The following is a 25,896-nucleotide window of genomic DNA, read 5'->3' on the forward strand; positions in this document are numbered from 1 at the left end:
AAGGTGCCAACTGTGACACCGGAGGGGGGCAGGGTTCCGATGAGCGGAAGTTCCACTTTAGGGTGGAACCCCGCTTTAACCTCTTTTGTATTAACAACCCCCCCGGGGGCCCAGGGGGTATTTAACCAGCCCATTTGCCTGTGGTCTTTGTCGGTTTCCTGTGTGCGATACTCACCCTCCCATCCCCTTTCTAGGGCATTTTCTAGTCATTTCATCTCATTTCATATTTTATTTAATTTCATTCCTCATTTCTTCTCTAGGGTATGCCCCCTTATTTTGGTATACTGTACATTCGACCAAGGCACACTTTCAGGTCCATTTCATGTGGTAAGTTTTATGTTAACTCTGAATGTTATCCATATCCGTATCGGCCATTAGGGTTCCAACCATAAATATATATAATGTTTGAGGGTTCTAAGTAATTGTCTAGCAAAAAATACAGATTTTTGCTTGAAAACAACAAATGTCAGAAAAAGGCCTGGTATTAGTTGGACCTTTTGTCTTTCTGATATTTTTTCTTTATTTGTTCGTTTTGGAATTCCTCTTTCTTGCATTTTTGTGGGGACAGAGGGCATGTTTGGACAGGGTTAATGTATAGCTAGGTTAAGAACATATGATTCTGAAAGGCATTAAACAGTTTGAAAGATCATCAGTGGAAGAATGGCTAAACAATTTTTGCCATTACAATCAACTTGCATTGTGCTTCTGATCTTTCCATTTGTGTTCTTGAGACCAATTATTGAAGATACTGGAAATGAAGATAACAAAGAAACCTTATCATCAGAAACCAATACAGTATCCATTCTGCAGCCACGTGGGAGGAAACTGGAGGTGCCTGCCGAGATAGCCACTGAACAATATAAATTAGCTGTGGTAGGTGCTTAATGATAAGTTATAATGCTGAATTATAAGAGAAAACAGATAGATATACTGGTATAAATACAAGATATTAGAAAATGTAAAACTTCACATCACATAAATGCATACTAATACATCCTTTTTCATATTACATCAAAAATCTAAATTCAATGTGCTGTATATAATTTGTTTATTTATGTAAGAAGATAGAAAGTATATTGTGGGGTCATTGTTTTATTGCATATACAGTATCTTGTGTTATGGTGAAATTGCTGCTACAAGATTAAGGAAAAAAATTGGTACTTTGCAATAATGTTTTTGCTTTGTAAATTATTAAACAATATTAGAAATGCATATACATGTTACATAGTTAGTTATGTTGAATAAAGACACCAGTCCATCCTGAATGAGTGTGGGTGTGTGTCTACAATTGTCCCTATCCCTGTACATTATGGGGGTTATTTACTAAAGGAAAATCCACTTTGCACTGAAAGTGAACTTGGAAGTGAAGTCGCTGCAAATCCAAGGGGGACATCCAAGGAAAATAAAAAACTGAATTTTAGCTTGTATATGATTGGATGATAAAATCAGCAGAGCTTGCCCTCATTTCAGATCTACCCCTTAGATTTAGAGCGACTGCACTTCCAAGTGCACTTGCAGTGCAAAGTGGATTTGCCTTTTGTAAATAACCCCCTGTGTCTCATTAACTACTTGCTGTCCACGCTATAGCCGAAAGATGACTACAGCGCAGACTTAATTTGCCTGGAGGGCATCCTTGGATGTCCTCCCATGCATGAGCAGCCTGCGTGCCCGGTAATCGCTAGTGCCGGGGAGAGGGACATTGGTCCCGATCGTGGAGAGGCGTTTGTGCTCACTAGCCTCACCTACCAGTGCCCACCAGCACCACCTACCAGTGCCCACAGTACCATCCATCAGTGCCCACAGTACCACCCATTAGTGCCACCTATCAGTGTCCACAGTGTGTCATCACCAGTGCTGCCTATCAATATCACCTACCAGTGCCCACAGTGCTACCCATCAGTGCCACCTACCAGTGCCCATCAGTGACATCTATCATTGCCACCCAAGAGTGTCACCCACCAGTGCCCATCAGGGCAGCCTCATCAGTGAATATCAATGAAGGAGAAAAATTATCCATTTGCAAAATTTTATAACAAACTATTAAACATGTTCTGTTTTTTTTCAAAAATATTTGTATATTTTTGTTTGTTTAGCAAAAAATAAAAACCCCAGCTCTGATTAAATACCACCAAAAAAATGTGTGAAAAAAAAATGATAAAAATTGAATTTGGGTACAGTGTTGTATGACCACGTAATTGTCATTCAAAGTGCGACAGCGCTGAAAACTGAAAATTGGTATGGTCAGGAGGGGGGTTTAAGTGCCCAGTATGCAAGTGGTTAAGATGCTCATATGTTATATTATTTATTTAAGGTACCCATATGACACCATCAATTTACACAGCACACCACACATACATTGCAAACTCACATCAGTCCCTACCCTCAAGGAGACCACAAGCCAAGGTCCCCAACTCACATTCATATACTAGGGCCGATTTCAGACAGAAGACAAATAACCTACCAGCATGTCTTTGGAGCGTGGGAGGAAATCGAAGTACCCAGAGGAAACCCATGCATGCACAGGGAGAACATACAAACTCCAGGCAGGTAGTGTCGTGGTTGGGATGCCAACCAGCGACCCTTTTTACTGCTAGGTGAGAGCACTACCCACTACCCCACTGTGCCGCCAATGTATACAATGTAAATGTGTCACATCCTTCTTTTAGTATATAAACAATATGCGTGCCGATACCTTGCTTCTTATGGACTTTACTAGCACCCACATGAGACAAAACCAACTCAATAAAAATATAAAAATGTTATTATACAAATATATACAAATATTTATAAAATAATTGCATATATACCATTCACAATTCATTTAAAAACAGATACTTATTGCATTCTATTTGGGACCACTATATCTTAAGTGCCCGTTCACACAGGGGCGACGTGACTTGCAGCGCGTCTCACAGACGCGACCTGCACACGATTTCAGCGGCGACTTGCAAAATGACTTCTGTATAGAAGTCAATGCAAGTCGCCTGAAGTCGCCCCGAAAATACTACAGGAACCTTTTTCTAAGTCGGAGCGACTTGAGTCGCTCCTATTAGAACGGTTCCGTAGTACAGAACGGAGCGCGACTTGTCAGGCGGCTAAGTCGCCTGACAAGTCGCGGTAGTGTGAACCGGCACTAAAGAGTATATCATATATATACACTATGGGGGTAATTAACAAAAGGCAAATTCACTTTGCACTACAAGTGCAAACTACAAGTGCACTTGTTTCCCTCCTTCTTGGCAGCCGATTGGGACCCTTCTCTTTTCAGCCAATCAGAAAACAGGTCTCAGACCTGCTTCTGATTGGTTGGATTGAGGATCAGTGTTTCAATAGCGAATATTAATTCACTGTTGTAACACCTGGGTGGGCTTCTGATCTTTCCATTTGTGCAAATGGGGAACTGGTTAAAAATATGGGCTAATATTTTAGGGATGATAAAGTTGGAAGCATTCACCAATGCAAAGGCCAGGTTGGGAGGGACACTGGGGACAATGGTAGCTGGTATCTTTTCTAAATCCTCTTTTGCTGTACATGCTACATTTGGCCTGCTTCAGATGGTGGAATGTTGAAGGGGAAGTGGCGCTCATGAAGTCAGCTAAAATAGCATCAAAGCGAAGGTCTTTTGGGGGTGGTCTTTGTTGATAGATGAGGAACGTGACAACTTCTTCTTGGAATTTTAGGAAGGGGGCGGGGCTTTCTGTGGATTTGGTGTAGACTACGTAGGAGTTATAAATGGGCAAATGGATGAGATAAATTGCTACCTTCTTGTGCAAGAATTGGGACCTCCTTATTGACAAACAGGGCTGAATCATTTGATCATTGAAATTCACCCCCCCCCCACCCCCCCCATGTAGAGATTATAATCTTGGACACATGTTGGCTATTCAATGGGACCTTGTCTTCTTTGAACAGCAATTGTAGTGTCGTCATGGATGGTGGACATCATGTGCATGTCCCTTTACCTTTAATCCTTCCACCTTAAGGCCAGCTCTTCATTGCATCTCAGTGTTGCTCTTTCCCCCCTTTTCAGCTTTTTGTTCGCTAGAGATTGTGGGACACCCTTCCTATTCTTTCTGGAGGTTCCACAGGCCAGGGTTTTTGTGATGTATAAGTGTTTGAAAAGGGGCAGGCTGGTGTAGAATTTATCAAGGTATATATGATATCCTTTTGTTCAGAAGTATGTATGCCCGGTCCCATACAATCTTTCCAGTTGTGCCCATGTAGGCCGGGCACTCAGGGGGCTGGAGCTGGGAATCCCTTCATATATGTGGAACACATACAGATATCTTGTGGCTCTCTCACAGAGCTTGAAAAATTTTACTTCTTATCTGGCCCTTTTTCTAGGAATATATTGCTTTATTCCTAGCCGGCCTGAAAAGGGCACCAGGGACTCATCGACACATATATTCTGATCATGGATATAGACTTCTGCAAATTGTTGGTAAAAATACATTTATCAGTGCGCGAATTTTATATAACTTGTCGTAATTTGAATGTATTATGGGGAGGGCACTGGGTGTGCACTAGAAGAAAGTGAATTAATATCTTGTATCGGGACCTGGACATTATGGCAGAATAAATGGGCATGTGGTGGATGGGGTTGATGGACCAATACGCATGTCCTTCATTTTTTTTTGTAATCTCCATGTTTATGGTGAGGGCCATAAACAATTTGAACTCCTCCAAATTCAGATGTCTCCACTCAAACAGATGGGCATATGATGATTGGGGGTTGTTGGCAATATATTGTTGGGCATATAAATAGGTCTGGTCCACAATGAATTGCAGCAAAAACAGATAAAAACAATCAATCGCTTTGACATTTTGGGTGTTGGTATGTACACCTGGCTGTGCTGTGAAAGGGGGAATAATTTGTGATCCCGAGTCAGAAGGCAGCCATGTTGGGTTGGCAAGACCATCTGGCAGGTATGTAGAGAAGTTCACGTGGATCTCTATATTGTTTATCTATACATATTGCATTTGTGTTATTTTTATTATGCTTGGCTTATGCTATGCCACTGTGCAAAAATGTTTTCACCCTTTTCACAAGTAGGTGATTTTTTCACTTTTAGCGCTGCATTTTTTGTTTTTTTTTGTTTTCTATTCAATTGCATCATTGTTGATGCTGGCTGCTTTATACATTGTTTATATTTGGTAGCGCAATTATATATATATTGGGAATGTATGTAGAGACCCTAGCTCTGTGATACTCCAGTAGTTGGGGGATTTGAATCTCCTGTTCTGGTACTCAGGGGTGATGTGGCAGCACTGGTACTGGGCCTGTGTATTTGTTCCTGGGGCCTATCGCCGGTGGCAGCACTGGTACTGGGCCTGGGAATTTGTTCTTGGGGCCTATTGCTGGCGGCAGCATTGGTACTGGGCCTGAGAATATAATCCTGGTTGCTGGCAGTGCCATGCCCTTTTAGGAGGGACCCATTCTTCCTCCGAATCATTTGCCGATTCACTATTCTCAATCTGTTCAAATGCCGAATTTGATTCGGAATCAGAATTGGAATCTGATGAGAACTCCCCGCTGCTCTCATCAGTTATGGAGAGGATCTGGAACACCTCCTCACTAGTATAAAATCTTTTGGACATGACGCTGATGGCTGTGTGATAAGTGACGGTCACTGATGAGCTGTGCGATGGGTGGCAGGTGACGTTCACTGATAGGTGATGACAGTGTGACAGGCGATGGTCACTGATGGGTGACAGGCCATGGAAGGTGACAGGTGATGGTCACTGACGGGTGACAGGCCACCATCACTGATGGGTGATGGGTGCACCACTGACAGTCACTGATGGGTGATGGCTGACGGTCACTGATGGGTTACAGGCATGGGCGTCTGCAGAACTTTTTCCAAGGGGGGGCATCATTTCAAAGCCACTCATGCTCCGCCCTTTTCGACAATCTCATGAAAATCTTTCCACTGGTAATACATATGTGTTATATAACAGATAATTCATCTACACTTTGTATTGGAAGTTACTCTGGCGGCTGTGTTCCAGGCCCATATAGCCTAGAGAATGCACATCTTTTTACATTGCAATACATCTGTTGTGGCCATATATTGATCTCATACTGTCACTGTATTGGCTGTTTTCATCAAGATAAAAATATGGCCACAACAGATGTATTGCAATGTAAAGAGATGTACATTCTCTAGGCTATATGGGCATGGTACCTAGCCACCTGAGTAACCTTGCGGACGCCCATGCTTTCAAAAACCGGCCATGGAAAAAATTTCATACCAGCCTCACAGCATTATTATACCAGCCCAACAGCATTATTATACCAGCCCAACAGCATAACGTCATTATTTTCTTGTTCGTTAAAGGGAAAACCATACATTTTAAAGCACATTTGATGAAGAGAGTATTAGATATAGATATGAAATCACATAGGGCTTTATATATATATTACAGAGATACAAAAGAAAAAGAAGGGGGCGCCTCTGGGTGTAGATTTTTTTAAAAGGCAATTTATTCACAAGTCATTCTAAAACAGAGAGATTTTGTACTCACATTTTCCATAAAATAAGCAGGCATGTAGAATAAGAGGGGTCATCTGATTTAGTCCGTCACTTCTATTCCGGTCCGCAAGTGTCCTGTTGTCCTCTCCTGGCGTTACCACTGGTTTGTTGTTCAAAAAAAGCCGGCTCGGTGGAAGCAGGGGATGTTCTTCCAAAGCGAGGCTTGGTTTGCTGTGACACGCGGGTCGCGGAATTGTGACGTCACGGCAGGCGACGCGTTTCCTGAGCGTTCGGGTCAAGGTGGAAGGACGACCGCGCTCTTTCATCAGGCCAATCAGATAAAGGGAAAGAGGCAGAGATTTAAATAGAGGAAGTTAAGGCGGGAGGCGTGGCTGAGCGGAGAGTGGGGCGTGGCTATTAGGTTAGAGTACAACTGAAGTGTATATAGAAAGAGGGGGCGTGGATAGAGAGAATAGGGGAGGGGACTTTTGTTGTTCTGAGGAAATTGCTGTTTGTATTTCTGTGTCCATGTGCATGGGATCTGTATGGGAGTGGTTTTATAATTATCAATCATCTGATGCACCTCCCGAGCTCTAATGAGGAAGGCTGCAGGGCTTGCATCCCATTAGATGTGATTTCCCTTTGAGAGTGTCACACCAAAAATGACATATTGTCAAATATGTCATTTTGGTGTGACACTTTATATATATATATATATATTCAAATTCCAGTTAATAGTTGTAAGTGATCAATCATCAAGGGGGACCCCAGAAACTCAGAACGTGGGGGGGGAGGAACCACCTTCTGCAGAAAGAATACTCTAAGGTAAGGGGGGTGGGTTACTAATATAAGGAGGAAACCCTTTATATCAGTGCCCCTTACATTATCGTATTCACTCCCCCCTTACATCAGTGACCCCCGACTGGCCTGGCGGTGCTGTCACTGACCTCCTCTCAGGTGCACTGTGCAGGGCTCAGTCAGTCAGCTCCAGCTTGGTGGCTCTGGTTTTATCCTATAGTCTCCTGTCCACAGTCCACACAAGTCTGACTTCTCCCATGACCCCCATCCCGGCGGTGCTCCCACTCTTGACTCCTCTCCAGACTCCCTCAGAGACTGCAGACATGCTACAGGAGATGGTCAGAGACTGCAGACTTGATGCAAGAGCTCAATGCAGCCACACCAGTGCCCATCAAATGCAGCCTCACTGTGCCCACCAAATGCAGCCTCACTGTGCCCACCAAATGCAGCCTCACTGTGCTTATCAAATGCAGCCTCACTGTGCAGACCAAATGCAGCCTCACTGTGCCCATCAAATGCAGCCTCACTGTGCCCATCAAATGCAGCTTTACTGTGCCGTGAATGCAGTCTCCCTGTGCCCATCATTGCAGCCCCTCCTGTGCCCCATGTCCCAGTCTGCAGTCCCTGTCTGTGGGAAGGTGTGTTGTTGATGCTCGGTACAGTACCTTGCATGCCAGCAGGATATCCATGACGGGCAGCAGCAGGCAGGGTCTGTTCTCGTTTTGGATGGGGACGGTGCTCCTTCCAGAGGATCTGTCTGCTGTGAGATGAAGTGGTCCCTGGCCACCTGCACCTTCAGCCGTCCTCATTTTCCGGCCCCAGTCAGCCTGTCCTCTGGTCCTGGGGAAGTGGAGAGCACTGGGTGGGAGTTGGAGAGAAGGGGGAGCAAAGAGTACTAGTGGGGTTGGAGAACACATGGGTGGGGGCAAAGAGCGAGGGGGAGTGGAGATCACAGGGGTGGGGAGCGGAGAGCGCTGGGGGGGAACTTGAGAGCACTGGGGGGGCCAATAAGAACAGGGGTAGAGAACACGGTAGGCTGAGAGCACTGGGGGAGCTAAGAGTGTGGGGTGGTGAAGAGCACTGGGGGGGGCAGAAAAACAGGGGTGGAGAGCACGGGGGCTGGAGAGTACTGGGGGGTATAAAGAGAAGGGGGGAGTGGAGAGCAATGGGGGGGGGAGCTTGAGAGCACCAGTGGGGACCAGGAAACAGGGGTGGAAAGCACGGGGGGACTGGAGAGCACTATGGGGGGTGGAGAGCACATGGGTGGGGGCAAAATGCAGGGGGAGTGGAGAGTGCTGGGGGGGAGCCAAAAAGAACAGGGGTGAGGAGCACGGAGGGTAGAGAGCACTGGGGGGGCCGGAGAGCACCAGGGGGCAGAAAGAACAGGGGTGGGGAGAATGGGGGGCTGGAGAGCACTGGGGTGGGGGCTGGAGAGTGATGGGGAGAGCTGGAGAGCACTGGGGGGAGAAAGAACAAGGGGGAGAGCACTGGGGGAGTGGAGAGCACTGGGGGGGGGGGGAACAGGGGTGAGAGCACTGGAGGGAGTGGAGAGCACTGGGGGAGAAAGCACTGGGGGGGAAAGAACAGGGGGGAGAGCACTGGAGGAAGAACAGGGGGAGAGCACTGCTGAGGAGAACGGGGGGAGAGCATGGAGGGGAGAGCACTGTGGGGGGGGGGAGAACGGGGGGGAGCACGGGGGGGGCAGGGGGGAGAGCACTGGGGGGGAGAGCACTGGGATGGTGGCTAGAGAAGCATGGGGAGAGCTGGAGAGCAGCAAGAACAGGGAAGGAGAAAACTGGGGGGGCAGGAGAGTGTGGTGGAGGAGAGCACTGGGGGGACAAGGGGGAGAGCACTGGGGGGAGTGGGGAGCACTGGGGGGGGAGTGGAGAGCACTGTGGGGGGGAGAGCACTGGGGGGACAGGGGGGAGAGCACTGGGATGGTGGCTAGAGAAGGATGGGGAGAGCTGGAGAGCAGGGAGGGCAGCAAGAACAGGGGAGGAGAGAACTGTGGGGGGGGGGGGGCAGAGGAGTGTGATGGTGGAGGAGAGCACGGGGAGGGGGGCAGGAGAGTGTTGTGTTGGAGGAGAGCACTGGGGGGGGGGCAGGAGAGTGTGGTGGTGGAGGAGAGCACTGTGGGGGGGCAGGAGAGTGTGGTGGTGGAGGAGAGCACTGGGGGGGCAGGAGAGTGCGGTGGTGGAGGAGAGCACGGGGGAGGGCAGGAGAGTGTGGTGGTGAAGGAGACCACTCGGGGGGGCAGGAGAGTGTGGTGGTGGAGGAGACCACGGGGGGGGCAGGAGAGTGTGGTGGTGGAGGAGACCACTGGGGGGGGCAGGAGAGTGTGGTGGTGGAGGAGACCACTGGGGGGGCAGGAGAGTATGGTGGTGGAGGAGAGCACTAGGGGGGCAGGAGAGTATGGTAGTGGAGGAGAGCACTGGGGGCGGCAGGAGAGTGTGGTGGTGGAGGGCACTGGGGGGGCAGGAGAGTGCAGTGGTGGAGGAGACCACTGGGGGGGCAGGAGAGTGTGGTGGTGGAGGAGAGCACTAGGGGGGGCAGGAGAGTGTGGTGGTGGAGGACACAGGGGGGGGCAGGAGAGTCCGGTGGTGGAGGAGAGCACTGCAGCCCCCCCCCTCGATCCTCCTATCCAGGCACTGTGTGCCACACACAGGGCGGGCTGTACAGATGGGCATCTCCTCCACTGGATCACAGCGCTGGATGGCTCTGTGTTCGGCGGTCGCTCTGTAACACAGTCCCGCCCCCTCAGACTGGCTCATGTGATAGGCGGAACGTTGATTCTCTCTACTATCACACAAGCTGGTCTGGGGGGGGCGGGACTGTGTTACAGAGCGGCTGCCGAACACAGAGCCATCCAGCGCTGTGATCCAGAGGGAGAGCAGAGGATGCAGCCGCCAGCGGACTCAGAAAAAAAAATGCAATACCTTGGGGATTCCAGGGGGGGGGCACTTGACCCCCCTTGCCCCCTGCTGCGGACGCCCGTGGTTACAGGTGATGGCTGACAGTCACTGATGGGTGATGGCTGACAGGTGACAGGGCATGGTCACTGTTGGGTGACGGGTGCACCACTGACGATCACTGATGGGTGACCGGTAATGGTCACTAATGGGTGATGATGACAGGTGACGGTCACTGATGGGTGATGGTGACAGTTGATGATATCTGATGGGTGACGGTGACAGTCACTGATGGCTGCACCACTGATGGTCACTGGTGGCAGTCTCTTATGTGACAGGTGCACTTTATGGGGTGACTGTTGGGTGACAGATGACAATAGGGGGGGCAATGGGACAAGTCTTGTCCTTGGTGCTGTACAATACAGACACAGATCTGTAACTCACTGCTCCTGGCTCTTCTCTCCTCACACTGGAAACGGTGTGTAAGAAGAGAAGAGCTGGTAACAGCTAGTTACCGCTCTGTGTTTACATTTAGTGATCGGCTGTGAAAGGATCACAGCCAATCACGTGGTAAATAACTGACCAATTATCAGCAAGAAATATATACGTATCCATAAACAGTGATAAGTAAGTTCAAAGAAGTGTTAATCAGATAACACGTGATCTATATCTATATACGTAAAAATGCAATAAATCTTGATGAAGAGAAAGTGCAATAGGGTGAAATATAATCTAAAAAATATGAGCAATCAAAAGAATATATATATGTACATATATAAAACAGCAATCAAATAGTGCACTAATGCTCTAAAATGCACTATAAATAAAGTGCAAAAATTTGCATATCATCCAAAACCGGGATCATATAGATCAAATTGATAAAATAAATAGAAACCAAAATTCTGTGTCCAAATAGTCCTGCAAAAATGTCACTCTTTTCCTATAAAGAAAAAGGTGAAGGGGGGGGGGGGGGAGAACAGGTGTAGGAGTCCAGCAAAAGGCAAATTCAGCAGTCCACTTTGTAAAATGTAGAAAAACCACATATAGCTTGATACAACCCCCCCCCCCCCCCCCCGTGGTGAGCAATCAAAAGAATATATATATATATATATATATATTCCAATAAAGCAGCAATAAAATAGTGAACTACTGCTCTAAAAATGCCCTAAGAATAAAGTGCAGTGCCTTGTGCAAAAATTGGCATATCATCCAGAGACAAGGATCATATAGATCAAATTGATAAAATAAATATAAACCAGAGTTCTGTCTCCAAATAGTCCTCCAAAAATTTCATTCTTTTCCTATGGCAACAAATGGAAATGAGAGGGATAAAAACTGGTGTGGGAGTCCAACAAAGGGAGTAATTTTTTTTTTTATTCTTTTTTTTTTGTCACGTGTCATCTCTGATCTTTGTGCTGCTTCTCTTTTTTTTATATTAAATACTCTTTATTCATTTTCTTCAAAAATACAACCGTTATACAGAGTTACATCAAGTTATTAATAATATAGAAACTAGAGCACAGAGTATGACGGCAGTAAGCATTCACCCGCCCTTTCATGGGTTTAACAATGATCTTACTTTACCTCATTACTTTCTCTCCCTTCCTCCTCCTCCCCTCCCCATTCCTACATTGGGTATCCCATCCTATCCAACCATGGCTTCCACATTTTTTCAAATTCTTTCAAGTTTCCTCTCCTTATTTATACTACCCTTTCCTTCCATACTGTTTCTGTAATTAGCTTCACCCAGTCTACTACTGAAGGGGGTTTCTCTGCCTGCCACCTCTGTGCTATAAGCTTTCTTGCCTGGAACATACACCTCAATACTGCTTTGATTGTGTAAGGTGGGCCCCCTATTCCCCGAACTCCCACTCTGAATGTTTCTTTTAGAATGTCAATGATTTTTGACCAATAGCGGTGCAGTTTAGGACACCTCCAGAACATGTGGGCCAGGTCCCCGGTGTCCTGACACCTTGGGCACCTATCATCCGCTCTCCTCCCAAAACCAAACAATCTCTTTGGTGTATAGTATGATCTATGCAACAACATCAGGTGCGAGACCTTTTGCGCAGGCGAAATTGAGATTATATGTCCTCCCTCCAGTATCCTCATCCATTGCTCATCTGAGAATATCCCAAGTTCCTCCTCCCATTTCCCTCTACATTTAAGTTTTTCTGGGCTTTCTATAATCCCTTCACATATATATGGGTAGATTTCTGCTATAAGTCCACCTGCCTTTTCTTGGGAAATTAATCTACCATAAAGAGGGGAATTGTTCCAAACTGGCCCTTGTTTATTAAATTGTTTATCCAAAGCATGTCGTATTTGCAGATATTTATAAAATGAATGTTTTGGTATATCAAACTCTGCACTCAGCGCATTAAATGTTTTTAATATATTTCCTTCATATAATTGGGCCAGTTTATCAATCCCCTTTATCTCCCATGCTCTATATCTACCTATTAATTCCAGTTCCGGTAAGTTCAGATTGTTCCATAATGGGGTATATTTAATCAAACCTCCTAACCCTTTTATCGCCTTTACTGCCTTCCAGACTTTTAAAGCTAATTTTATCGTGGTTATTTTATGGATAAATTAATTTGCCTCCAGTGCTTCTACTATTGTCTTATGAGGTGTCTCTGCTATCATCAATACCTTGTTTATTCCTCCTTCTCCATCCTTACTTGTCCCCAGATGCTGCAATTGAGCTGCTAGAAAAAAGCTCCGTGGGTGAGGCACTGCCATCCCTCCTTTCCTAGTTGGTAGCTGTAGGGTCTGTAGGCTAATCCTTGACACCCCCCCTCTCCATATAAGTTCTCTAAATAATTCTTTGATTTTCTTAAACCATTTTTTGTCTACCCATACCGGGGAGTTATGCAGCAAATACAGCAAATGGGGCATCCACAACATTTTAATCAAATTACATCTCCCTGCAACTGATAGTGGAAGCCTCTTCCATATTTCGATTTTACTTTTGAATTTAGCTATTAGTGGAACTATATTATCACTAATATACTTGTTAGGGTCTCTTTTAATAAGTATCCCTAAATATTTTATTTGTTCAACCACCTCCATCTGCGGGATTGCTGACAAGCTTCGATTCCCTTGTGGATCCACCGGCATCAGGGCTGATTTTTCCCAATTTATGACCAATCCCGTAAAACTACCAAAGTCAGCCAAGATGTTCATCCCCTGCCTAAGGGACTGCTCTGTATCCCCCAGAAAGAGGAGGACATCATCTGCATGCAGTGTGATTTTCTCCTCCCCCATCCTTCTCTGGAAGCCTTCCGTATTTGTATTTGATCTTATTGCGATGGCTAGTGGTTCCATTGTGAGAGCAAAAATCAGGGGTGACAATGGGCACCCCTGCCTTGTTCCCCTCTCCAATAAAATCTTATCTGAATACTAATCATTAACCCTGACTCGCGCACTAGGGCCGTTATATAGGGTCTGTACACAAGCAATAAACATAGGGCCAAAATCAAATGCGCCCAATGTTCGCCATATGTATCCCCATTCTAGGCTATCAAAGGCTTTACCCACATCCAAAGCCATAACTGCTCTTTTACCTGCATTTTCTATTGGTAGCTGTAGATTAAGGTAAATTCTCCTGACATTCATACTGATGGATCTACCAGGGATTTATCCATTCTAAATTCCAATAAGCAGTAAAGAACTTCCAACTTGAATGGAGGGGGGATATATATATTTGCTAATATATACTCCCGATTCTCTATTACACATTGCAAAAAAATATATTGCCCCTCTTTATCTATGCTGATCTGCCGGCACGCAAACACATCTTCTTTCCTTACCAACACAGCCACCCCCCTTGAATAGGAGGTGTGGACTGAGTGGAGTTGAAATTGGAATTTCTTACTTCAAATTTGTAGCTTAGTTTCTTCAGTTAAATGCGTCTCCTGTAGGCAGATCAGCTGAACTTCACAATCTTTGAGGGCATCAAACACTGCTGCTCATTTGGTGTGCCCATCCCTCGACCGTTCCATGACCCAATATTCAAAACTCTAGTCTGCATATCTTAACCACTTAAGGACCACCATTTTGCCAATGTACGTCATTGCAATGGCATGTACAGGCACACGCACGTACATGTACGTGCTTGCCTTCCAGCGGGTGGGGGGTCCGATCAGACCCCCTCCCGCTGGATACGGAGGTCCTTTTCGCTTCAGGAGCGATCCGGGATGAGGGGGATGGCCGTTGGTTTCTGGCCATCCCCTCTCGATCGCTCCTGGCGAATGAGAAGCTTCCTCCCACTGTGTATTGTATACACAGGCAGGGAGGAAGTGATGTCATTCTCCTCGGGGCGGTCTTTTTGACCGGACTACGAGGAGAAGACAGAAAGTAAGTGTGCACCAACACTACACTGACATGTAGGCACACACAGGCACACAAACCCCCCCCCCCCCCTATCCCTCCTGCCCACCCCCCTCCCCCCCAGTCACAGTGTCACTGATTGCAGTGATCATTTATTTACTGATCACTGCATTCAGTGTCAGTTGTAAAAGTAAAAACTGTCAGGGCAGTTAGTGTTAGGTTCAGGGTAGCCCCCTACCACCCCCCAATAAAGGTTTAACCCCCTGATTGCCCCTAGAGTTAACCCTTTCACCCCCTTTTGCCAGTGTCATTAAGCGATCATTTTTCTGATTGCTGCATTAGTGTCACTAGTGTCGCTAGGTAGATAGTTATTTTTTTAGGTTCACCGCCAGGTTTTTATAGCGCTAGGTACCCCCATATACTACCCAATAATGGTTTTAACCCCCTGATTGCCCCTAGTTAACCCTTTCACCAGCGATCACAGTATAAGTGTCACTGGTGACGCTGGTTAGCCAGTTAGTTATTTAGGTTCCCTGTCAGGTTTTTATATAGCGCCAGGGACCCCCATATACTACCTAATAAAAATTTGAACCCCCTGATTGCCCCTAGTTAACCCTTTCACCAGTGATCACCGTATAAGTGTTACGGGTGACTCTGGTTAGTTTGCTTTTTATAGCATCAGGGCACCCACCATTTATTACCCAATACAGGTTTAACCCCCTGATCACCCGGCGGGTGATATCAATTAGGTTTTAAGGTCAGGGTCTGCGTCGCCCTAGGCAGCGCTAGGTTAGTGCCAGTACCGCTAACACCCACACGCAAAGCATAAACCTCCCGTAGTGGTATAGAATCTGAACAGATCAATATCTGATCTGATCAGATCTATACTAGCATCCCCAGCAGTTTAGGGTTCCAAAAAAACGCATTGTTAGCGGGATCAGCCCAGATACCTGCTGGCACCTGCGTTTTGCCCCTCTGCCCAGCCCACCCAAGTGCAGTATCAATCGATCACTGTCACTTACAAAACACTAAATACATAACTGCAGCGATCGCAGAGTCAGGCCTGATCCCTGCGATCGCTAACAGTTTTTTTTTGGTAGCATTTTATATTTAAATCCGGAAGGCAGTGCTTGGTTTTCGGGGTCCCGTACATGGCTAGGCTCCCAACAAGTCCCCTACATGTGGTATCCCCGTACTCGGGAGAAGCAGCAGAATTTATTTTGGGGTGTAATTTGACTTATACCCATAGCATGTGTGAGCAATATATCATTTAGTGACAACTTTGTGCAAAAAAAAAAAAAATTGTAAAATTCCTGCAACTTGTGGCAAAATATAAAATATTTCATGGACTCAACATGCCTCTCAGTAAATAGCTTGGGGTGTCTACTTTCCAAAATGGGGTCATTTGGGGGGGGGGTTTGTGCTATTTCGGGATTTTATGGCCTTCGAAACTGTGATAGGTAGTGAGGAGTGAAATCAAAAATTTGCACCCTTAGAAACCCTGAAGGCAGCGATTGGTTTTCGGGGTGCCGTACGCAGCTAGACTCCCAAAAAGTCCCACATATGTGGTATCCTCGTACTCAGGAGAAGCAGCAGAATATATTTTGGGGTGCAATTCCACATATAACTATGGCATGTGTGAGCAATATATCGTTTAGTGACAACTTTTTGTAAACTTTTTTTTTGTGTCATTCAATCACTTGGGACAAAAAAAAAAAAAAATATTCAATGGGCTCAACATGTCTCTCCACAACTTCCTTGGGGTGTCTACTTTCCAAAATGGGGTCATTTGGGGGGGTTTTGTGTTATTTTGGCATTTTATGGCCTTCGAAACTGTGATAGGTAGTGAGGAGTGAAATCAAAAATTTGCACCCTTAGAAATCCTGAAGGCAGTGATTGGTTTTCGGGGTGCCATACGCGGCTAGACTCCCAAAAAGTCCCACATATGTGGTATCCTATTATTCAATCACTTGGGACAAAAAAAATATATTCAATGGGCTCAACATGCCTCTCCACAACTTCCTTGGGGTGTCTCCTTTCCAAAATGGGGTCATTTGGGGGGGGGGGTTTGTACTGCCCTGCCATTTTAGCACCTCAAGAAATGAGATAGGCAGTCGTAAATTAAAAGCTGTGTAAATTCCAGAAAATGTACTCTAGTTTTTAGATGCTATAACTTTTGTGCAAACTAATAAATATACGCTTATTGACATTTTTTTTACTAAAGACATGTGGCTGAATAAATTTTGCCCTAAATGTATGACTAAAATTGAGTTTATTTGATTTTTCTTATAACAAAAAGTAGAAAAAATTTTCTCGAAATTTTCGGTCTTTTTCCATTTATATCGCAAAAAATAAAAATCGCAAAGGCAATCAAATACCATCAAAAGAAAGCTCTATTTGTGGGAAGAAAAGGACGCAAATTTCGTTTGGGTACAACATTGCATGACCGCGCAATTACCAGTTAAAGCAGTGCAGTGCGAAATTGTAAAAAGACCTCTGGTCCTTAGGCTGTTAATTTGGGACGGGGCTGAAGTGGTTAAACAATCAATAACTAGAAAAACAAATAGGAGACTGCCCATGTACACCAAAGGGTAATACTTCCTAAAAGGTACCGGAGGAGGAGAATGACGGGCGGGAGAGTGGGGGGGGGGGGGGGAAGAGGGGGGACCCATTGAGCAAAAATCACTATAAACTTGTGTATCCCTTCATATATCACTGTGACATCCTGTGCTAAACTACTTGTCAAAATAGAATCTGTAAATATTTCCTCTACTCGTGATTTCAACCCGTATTTTATTATTAAATGTAATTTATCAATTACTCCTGTGCAAACTACCCTGCTTTCCTGCATCTTATATCCTTTTTTACTACTTAAACCCTCCCCCTCCCCCCTTATACCATTCTAGGTTACCCCTAGGGGCTTTTCCCGTGGCCAATACATACCACCCTGTGCAATCACACCCCCTCCCCACTTTCTTTCCCCTAATAAATCCTACCCCCCTCCCTTCCCTCCCCCCTATTCCCCATTTATACAGCAACACTATCTTACTTCTATCCCTCTTCCTCTCATTCATTTATTCCCTATTGTATTATGTGACACACCTCACCCCACACAAACATATTATGCACATTACTTCAATTTCAACATATCCCCACATGTCCCCCTCTAAAAAAAAAGGGGGGGGGGAAATTAAAAATAAATAAAGAGGGAGAGAGAAGAGACACAAAGGGGGGGGGGGAAAAATCACGCAAAAAAAAAAGAAAAAAGGAGGAAGGGGAGGGAAGGATTTCCTCCTTTACTTCCTCCCTATCTGATCCCCTCTTTCCTCCATCCAGGTTATCACACTTGCCGGTGAGTCAAAAAATAAAGTCTCTCCCAATGCTATTACACGGAGTCGTGCTGGATACAACAGAGCATATGTGACATCCAGTTTCTGAAGTTTACGCTTAACCTCTATAAATTCTGCTCTGCGCTTCTGCAGCTGGGGTGAAAAGTCAGGATAGAATGATATTTTGGCTCCTTTGTAAGTAATACTACCCATCTCTCTGGCTTTACGAAGTAGGGCTGCTTTGTCTTTATAATTCAGAAGTTTCAATAGCATAGATCTGGGATGTCCTCCCCGTGGCGAGATTCTAAGCGGAATTCTATGTGCTTTTTCTATTGCAAATTGTTGTGAAAAAGATTCTCTTCCAAACACCTCTATAAACCATTTCTCCAAAAATACAATTGGGTCTGAGCCTTCACATTTTTCCGGAAGACCTACCACCCTCACATTATCCCTACGGAGTCTATTTTCCATTTCATCCAATTTTCCTTCAAATTTACCCATTTGTACTTTTAGCTCTTGGACCTCATGATTTAGTGGGTACATCTCATCTTCTATCTGACTGATTCTCTCCTCGGCTGCTGTTATTCTATCAACTGTCTTCTGAATTTCATGTCGCATCATAGCTATTTCCTCTTTAATACCTTTTGTTTGATCACATAATTCAACCAACGACTGTTTGCAAGTATTAACTGCCCCCAGCACCTCCTTTAACGTTGGTTCGTCTTCTCCTTCTACCGGGGGGGGGCAACAGGGGGGTTATTTCAGATCTTCCAACTGTCCCAACATTCTTATTGGTTACACTCTTTATCCCTGTTGTAGTTGACCCTTGCCTCTTTCTGTACGTTAGTATTTTTTTTGAGCCCTCTGGTCCCCCTTAGTTGGTGTATGGTCTGGGGTATGAGCATATCTTTCCAGCTTAGCCGCCATTGCTGACGCCCCCGATACTGCAATAGGCTGGTACCCCTTCTCCTTATCTTTATCTTTAGCTGATCTCAGCGACTGAGTCCCAACATTCTCCTGGCTGGCATGTTCCTCCCCTCTCCTCCTTGCCGCCATATCTCTGCCCTACTAGTATCCCCTACTTGCCGGTGAGCACACAGCAAGCTGCCACAGCCTCCACTGACCATCGAGACGCGCTCCCGGAACAACACAGTCCGATCCAGGCACTCCCGGGGACAGGTAAAGCTGTATAGGAAGTTTACAGGGGGTGTACACGCTTGCGAAAGACTGCTTTTCCTCCAGGGACATATACGGGCTACAAGGGCTACATCGCCATCACTGTGCTAAGCGACTGTCAGCACGCCATCGGTACGCATACGGCTGGGTGAGAGCACACTCCTCTCTCTTCCTCACTCCTCACACACTGCCACCACCATCACAATCCGGCCACGCCCCCCCACGCCCCCGACCCCCAACAAAGGGAGTCATTTAGTTCAAACTGAAAGAAACCAGAGTTCTGTCTTCAAATAGTCCTGCAATAGTAACAGTGTGAAAAACCACATATAGCTTGATATAATCCTCCCCCAGTGGTACCAGCCCCTTGCCCCACAAAAAGACCCCAGATGGGTCTAGTAGTGCATCAAAGGCCATTTAGGCAGTGGCTCAGGATCCTTCTCAAACGTCCAGAGGGTCACTGTGCTGGTTTCTGATCTCCAGGGTCTCTTGTTCTAATGGGAATGTCTCCAAACACCACAATATCACAGACAAAAGAAAAAAGGAAGGTCCTCCATGGTGTAGTATTGTTAAAATGGTTTACATGAAAAAATTGTGGCACAGGCCAGACAAAAAACAGCATGTCAGGCAAAAGACACACCAGGACTTCCGGTCACAGCCGTAGCCAGACGTGATGTTAAAGAGCTCCCGGGGAGAATTTTTTTTTTGTTGTTGATTTTCTCTTCACATCAGGATTTATTGCATTTTTACCTATATAGATTTAGATAACGTGTTGTAGGATTAACACTTCTTTGAACATATCACTGTTTATGGATATGTATATTTCTTGCTGATAATTGGTCAGTTATTTATTCACCTGTTTACTATACTGGTGTCATGAACCAGATGTGACCAGAACTGTGTGACTGCGACAAAGTGAACCAGACACAAATAAGTGAAGGTAAATTTATTAAGCAAACGCATATAAATGTGAACACACCACCAATACGAACTAAGTGAACAAACCAAACAGGGAAGATAAGCAAATAAACCAGTATATGTAACAAAAGGGAGTACCAGAATCGTAGTCAAGCCAGGCCGGGGTCATAAATAGGAGGTCAGCAGATGGGGGGACAAGGAAAAAGGGAACAGGTACAGGAGGCAGGATGCAGGGATCAAGGTATCAGGTATCAGGTATCAGGCATCAGGTATCAGGTATCAGGTAACAAACAGGCTGCAGGTCAGGGCTCAAGGACAATACCAAGGCAAGGTGTGTATGAACTTGCCGGGTATTTATAATGGCTGCTGTCAGTCATGTGACGCCTGACTGCAGAGGGCAATACCTGCTCCACACTGCCAGGATCCCTCCGCTGATGGACACCAGTACTGCGGACCAAAGATTACATAATTCCAGCAGGAGACACCTGCTGGTGGATCGCAGTACTGCATGCCAAATGATTGATATTACCAGCGGAGGGAACCTTTCCTGACAGTACCCCCCCTCAAAGGAGCGACCTCCGGACGCTCCAACTAGCAGTTGCTGGGGAAAGTCCATTGCGTCAAGCTGGGCTATGAGCAAAGTCACATCAGGTTGGATAACGGGCACTTCAAGCAGGGCAGCAGACAGAAGCACATCGGACCGGGAAGCTGGCACGTCAGGCTGGAAGGCAGGCAGCGGCACGTCAGGCTGGAAGGCAGGCAGCGGCACGTCAGGCTGGAAGGCAGGCAGCGGCACGTCAGGCTGGAAGGCAGGCAGCGGCACGTCAGGCTGGAAGGCAGGCAGCGGCACGTCAGGCTGGAAGGCAGGCACTGGGACGTCAGGCTGGAAGGCAGGCACTGGGACGTCAGGCTGGAAGGCAGGCACTGGGACGCCAGGCACATCAGACTGGAAGGCGTCGGACTGCTAGGCCGGGACATCAGACTGGAAGGCGTCGGACTGCAAGGCCGGGACATCAGACTGGAAGGCGTCGGACTGCAAGGCCGGGACATCAGACTGGAAGGCGTCGGACTGCAAGGCCGGGACATCAGACTGGAAGGCGTCGGACTGCAAGGCCGGGACATCAGACTGGAAGGCGTTGGACTGCAAGTCCGGGACATCAGACTGGAAGGCGTCGGACTGCAAGGCCGGGACATCAGACTGGAAGGCGTCGGACTGCAAGGCCGGGACATCAGACTGGAAGGCGTCGGACTGGAAGGCGTCGGACTGCAAGGCCGGGACATCAGACTGGAAGGCGTCGGACTGCAAGGCCGGGACATCAGACTGGAAGGCGTCGAACTGCAAGGCCGGGACATCAGACTGGAAGGCGTCGGACTGCAAGGCCGGGACATCAGACTGGAAGGCGTCGGACTGCAAGGCCGGAACATCAGACTGGAAGGAGTCGGACTGCAAGGCCGGAACATCAGACTGGAAGGAGTTGGACTGCAAGGCCGGAACATCAGACTGGAAGGAATCGGACTGCAAGGCCGGGACATCAGACTGCAAGGCCGGGACATCAGACTGCAAGGCCGGGACATCAGACTGGAAGGCATCAGACTGCAAGGCCGGGACATCAGACTGGAAGGCATCCGACTTCAAGGCCGGGGCATCAGACTGGAAGGCCGGGGCATCAGACTGGAAGGCATCAGACTGGAAGGCCGGGGCATCAGACTGGAAGGCATCAGACTGGAAGGCCGGGGCATCAGACTGGAAGACATCAGACTGGAAGGCCGGGGAATCAGACTGGAAGACATCAGACTGGAAGGCCGGGGCATCAGACTGGAAGACATCAGACTGGAAGGCCGGGGCATCAGACTGGAAGGCATCAGACTGGAAGGTCGGGGCATCAGACTGGAAGGCATCAGACTGAAAGGCCGGGGCATCAGACTGGAAGGAATCAGACTGGAAGGCCGGGACATCAGACTGCAAGACATCAGACTGGAAGGCCGGGACATCAGACTGCAAGACATCAGACTGGAAGGCCGGGACATCAGACTGCAAGACATCAGACTGGAAGGCCGGGACATCAGACTGCAAGACATCAGACTGCGAGACATCAGACTGGAAGGCCGGGACATCAGACTGCGAGACATCAGACTGCAAGACATCAGACTGGAAGGCCGGGACATCAGACTGCAAGACATCAGACTGGAAGGCCGGGACATCAGACTGCAAGACATCAGACTGCACGACGTCAGACTGGAAGGCCGGGACATCAGACTGCAAGACGTCAGACTGGAAGGCCGGGACATCAGACTGCAAGACGTCAGACTGGAAGGCCGGGACATCAGACTGCAAGACGTCAGACTGGAAGGCCGGGACATCAGACTGCAAGACGTCAGACTGGAAGGCCGGGACATCAGACTGCAAGACGTCAGACTGGAAGGCCGAGACATCAGGCTGCAAGACGTCAGGCTGGAAGGCCGGGACATCAGGCTGGAAGGCGTCAGGCTGGAAGGCCGGGACATCAGGCTGGAAGGCGTCAGGCTGGAAGGCCGGGACATCAGGCTGGAAGGCGTCAGGCTGGAAGGCCGGGACATCAGGCTGGAAGGCGTCAGGCTGGAAGGCCGGGACATCAGGCTGGAAGGCGTCAGGCTGGAAGGCCGGGACATCAGGCTGGAAGGCGTATGGCTGGAAGGCCGGGACATCAGGCTGGAAGGCGTATGGCTGGAAGGCCGGGACATCAGGCTGGAAGGCGTCAGGCTGGAAGGCCGGGACATCAGGCTGGAAGGCGTCAGGCTGGAAGGCCGGGACATCAGGCTGGAAGGCGTCAGGCTGGAAGGCCGGGACATCAGGCTGGAAGGCGTCAGGCTGGAAGGCCGGGACATCAGGCTGGAAGGCGTCAGGCTAGAAGGCCGGGACATCAGGCTGGAAGGCGTCAGGCTGGAAGGCTTTAGGCTGGAAGGCCGGGACATCAGGCTGGAAGACGTCCGGCTGGAAGGCCGGGACATCAGGCTGGAAGGTGTCCGGCTGGAAGGCCGGGACATCAGGCTGGAAGGCGTCCGGCTGGAACTCTGGCTCTGGCACTCCGGGCTGGAGCTCTGGCTCTGGCACTCCGGGCTGGAGCTCTGGCACTCCGGGCTGGGACAGATTGGTAGGTGTGGAGGCAGGTTGGGTTAATGGTAAGACCATTTTGGTTGGGAAAAACTTTTGTTTTTTCTTTGGCTTAGCCACTGAAGCTCTGTAGGTGACTACAGGACTGTAAATAAGGGGTGCAGCAGACTGGAAAGGAGGATTGTGATATGGCAGAGAAGAGGTACCAGTAGCTGGGGAAAGAACTTGTGGGTTTGTAGACAGCGGAGAGGAGGCAGGTGGGTTGAATGCAGGATAAGTACAGGGAGTAGAGACTGGATATGAGTATTTGGTTGGGAGCAGCGAGTACTGGGCTGCAACTGAGGTTGACATGGCTGATGGGGAAACATACTTTTGGGTAGGCTCATACCTGATGGCAGAGGTGGATTGTTTGGCTGGGGATGATTGCACCATGTCAGACCATGCTGAAAGTATAGGTTGCACAACTGAAGTTTTAAGCCTCCCTGTCCAACAAAAGACTTAGCAGATACAATGCACTCAGCAATCCCCTGTGGGGAACAGGCTGAGTAGTGTTCACAAAAATCAGCAGGATCATCTTCAAAAAGCCATACTAAAGATACAACCTGATTCATATTAAAAGGAGGAGTGAAATCATCACGGCCATCTGGGATACAGGGCAGGGCTAGCTCAGTACAGATCTTTATCAAAGGCTGCACCTCCTCAAACAATGTATAACCCTGATCGACCAGGGAGTGAGCCAAACGCATAGCTGCAAACAACTGGTCACTAGACCATCCTTTCAAAGCCTGGCGGCAATAATCACCACTCTCAGATGCCAGCAGAGAAAAATAAATGATCTCATCAGCATTCATGTTTGCAACCAAACTGAAACAAATGGTTCCCCTGTGCAGCCACTTCTGGTCAGGAATGGCCTTGGTATTCTGTCACGAACCAGATGTGACCAGAACTGTGTGACTGCGACAAAGTGAACCAGACACAAATAAGTGAAGGTAAATTTATTAAGCAAACGCATATAAATGTGAACACACCACCAATACGAACTAAGTGAACAAACCAAACAACCAAACAGTGAAGATAAGCAAATAAACCAGTATATGTAACAAAAGGGAGTACCAGAATTGTAGTCAAGCCAGGCCGGGGTCATAAATAGGAGGTCAGCAGGAACGGAGGTATCAGGTAACAGGTATCAGGTATCAGGTATCAGGTAACAGGTAACAGGTAACAGGTAACAGGTAACAGGTAACAGGTCAGGGCTCAAGGACAATACCAAGGCAAGGTGTGTATGAACTTCCGGGTATTTATAATGGCTGCTGTCAGTCATGTGACGCCTGACTGCAGAGGGCAATACCTGCTCCACACTGCCAGGATCCCTCCGCTGATGGACACCAGTACTGCGGACCAAAGATTACATAATTCCAGCAGGAGACACCTGCTGGTGGATCGCAGTACTGCATGCCAAATGATTGATATTACCAGCGGAGGGAACCTTTCCTGACAGTACCCCCCCTCAAAGGAGCGACCTCCGGACGCTCCAACTAGCAGTTGCTGGGGAAAGTCCATTGCGTCAAGCTGGGCTATGAGCAAAGTCACATCAGGTTGGGTAACGGGCACTTCAAGCAGGGCAGCAGACAGAAGCACATCGGACCGGGAAGCTGGCACGTCAGGCTGGAAGGCAGGCAGTGGCACGTCAGGCTGGAAGGCAGGCAGCGGCACGTCAGGCTGGAAGGCAGGCAGCGGCACGTCAGGCTGGAAGGCAGGCAGCGGCACGTCAGGCTGGAAGGCAGGCAGCGGCACGTCAGGCTGGAAGGCAGGCAGCGGGACGTCAGGCTGGAAGGCAGGCAGCGGGACGTCAGGCTGGAAGGCAGGCATCGGGACGTCAGGCTGGAAGGCAGGCACTGGGACGTCAGGCTGGAAGGCAGGCACTGGGACGTCAGGCTGGAAGGCAGGCACTGGGACGCCAGGCACATCAGGCTGGAAGGCATCGGACTGCAAGGCCGGGACATCAGACTGGAAGGCGTCGGACTGCAAGGCCGGGACATCAGACTGGAAGGCGTCGGACTGCAAGGCCGGGACATCAGACTGGAAGGCGTCGGACTGCAAGGCCGGGACATCAGACTGGAAGGCGTCGGACTGCAAGTCCGGGACATCAGACTGGAAGGCGTCGGACTGCAAGGCCGGGACATCAGACTGGAAGGCGTCGGACTGGAAGGCGTCGGACTGCAAGGCCGGGACATCAGACTGGAAGGCGTCGGACTGCAAGGCCGGGACATCAGACTGGAAGGCGTCGGACTGCAAGGCCGGGACATCAGACTGGAAGGCGTCGAACTGCAAGGCCGGGACATCAGACTAGAAGGCGTCGGACTGCAAGGCCGGGACATCAGACTGGAAGGCGTCGGACTGCAAGGCCGGAACATCAGACTGGAAGGAGTCGGACTGCAAGGCCGGAACATCAGACTGGAAGGAGTCGGACTGCAAGGCCGGAACATCAGACTGGAAGGAATCTGACTGCAAGGCCGGGACATCAGACTGCACGGCCGGGACATCAGACTGCAAGGCCGGGACATCAGACTGGAAGGCCGGGACATCAGACTGGAAGGCATCAGACTGCAAGGCCGGGACATCAGACTGGAAGGCATCCGACTTCAAGGCCGGGGCATCAGACTGGAAGGCATCAGACTGGAAGGCATCAGACTGGAAGGTCGGGGCATCAGACTGGAAGGCATCGGACTGAAAGGCCGGGGCATCAGACTGGAAGGCATCAGACTGGAAGGCCGGGACATCAGACTGCAAGACATCAGACTGGAAGGCCGGGACATCAGACTGCAAGACATCAGACTGGAAGGCCGGGACATCAGACTGCAAGACATCAG

At 48.2% G+C, this 25,896-nt stretch overlaps 1 protein-coding gene across 5 annotated transcripts in view; it reads left to right on the plus strand.

The window, feature by feature from the left end:
- Nucleotides 1-613: 613 nt before the first annotated feature.
- Nucleotides 614-25,896, plus strand: part of LOC143943334 (matrix metalloproteinase-18-like) — a 1,003,345-nt gene continuing 978,062 nt past the window's right edge. For 2 of the 5 annotated variants that reach the window (XM_077465042.1, XM_077465045.1), the window contains exon 1: nt 616-873. In XM_077465042.1, coding sequence (XP_077321168.1) covers nt 661-873 — 213 coding nt within the window. In that variant the 5' untranslated portion in view covers nt 616-660. Of the gene's footprint in view, nt 874-25,896 lie in introns of all 5 variants that reach the window. The other 3 variants (XM_077465046.1, XM_077465043.1, XM_077465044.1) reach the window with 3 other exon arrangements.

This window comes from Lithobates pipiens, unplaced genomic scaffold (assembly GCF_037356315.1).
Source record: "Lithobates pipiens isolate NorthernLeopardFrog02 unplaced genomic scaffold, aLitPip1_a1.2 Scaffold_30, whole genome shotgun sequence".
NCBI classification, from domain to species: Eukaryota; Metazoa; Chordata; class Amphibia; order Anura; family Ranidae; genus Lithobates; species Lithobates pipiens.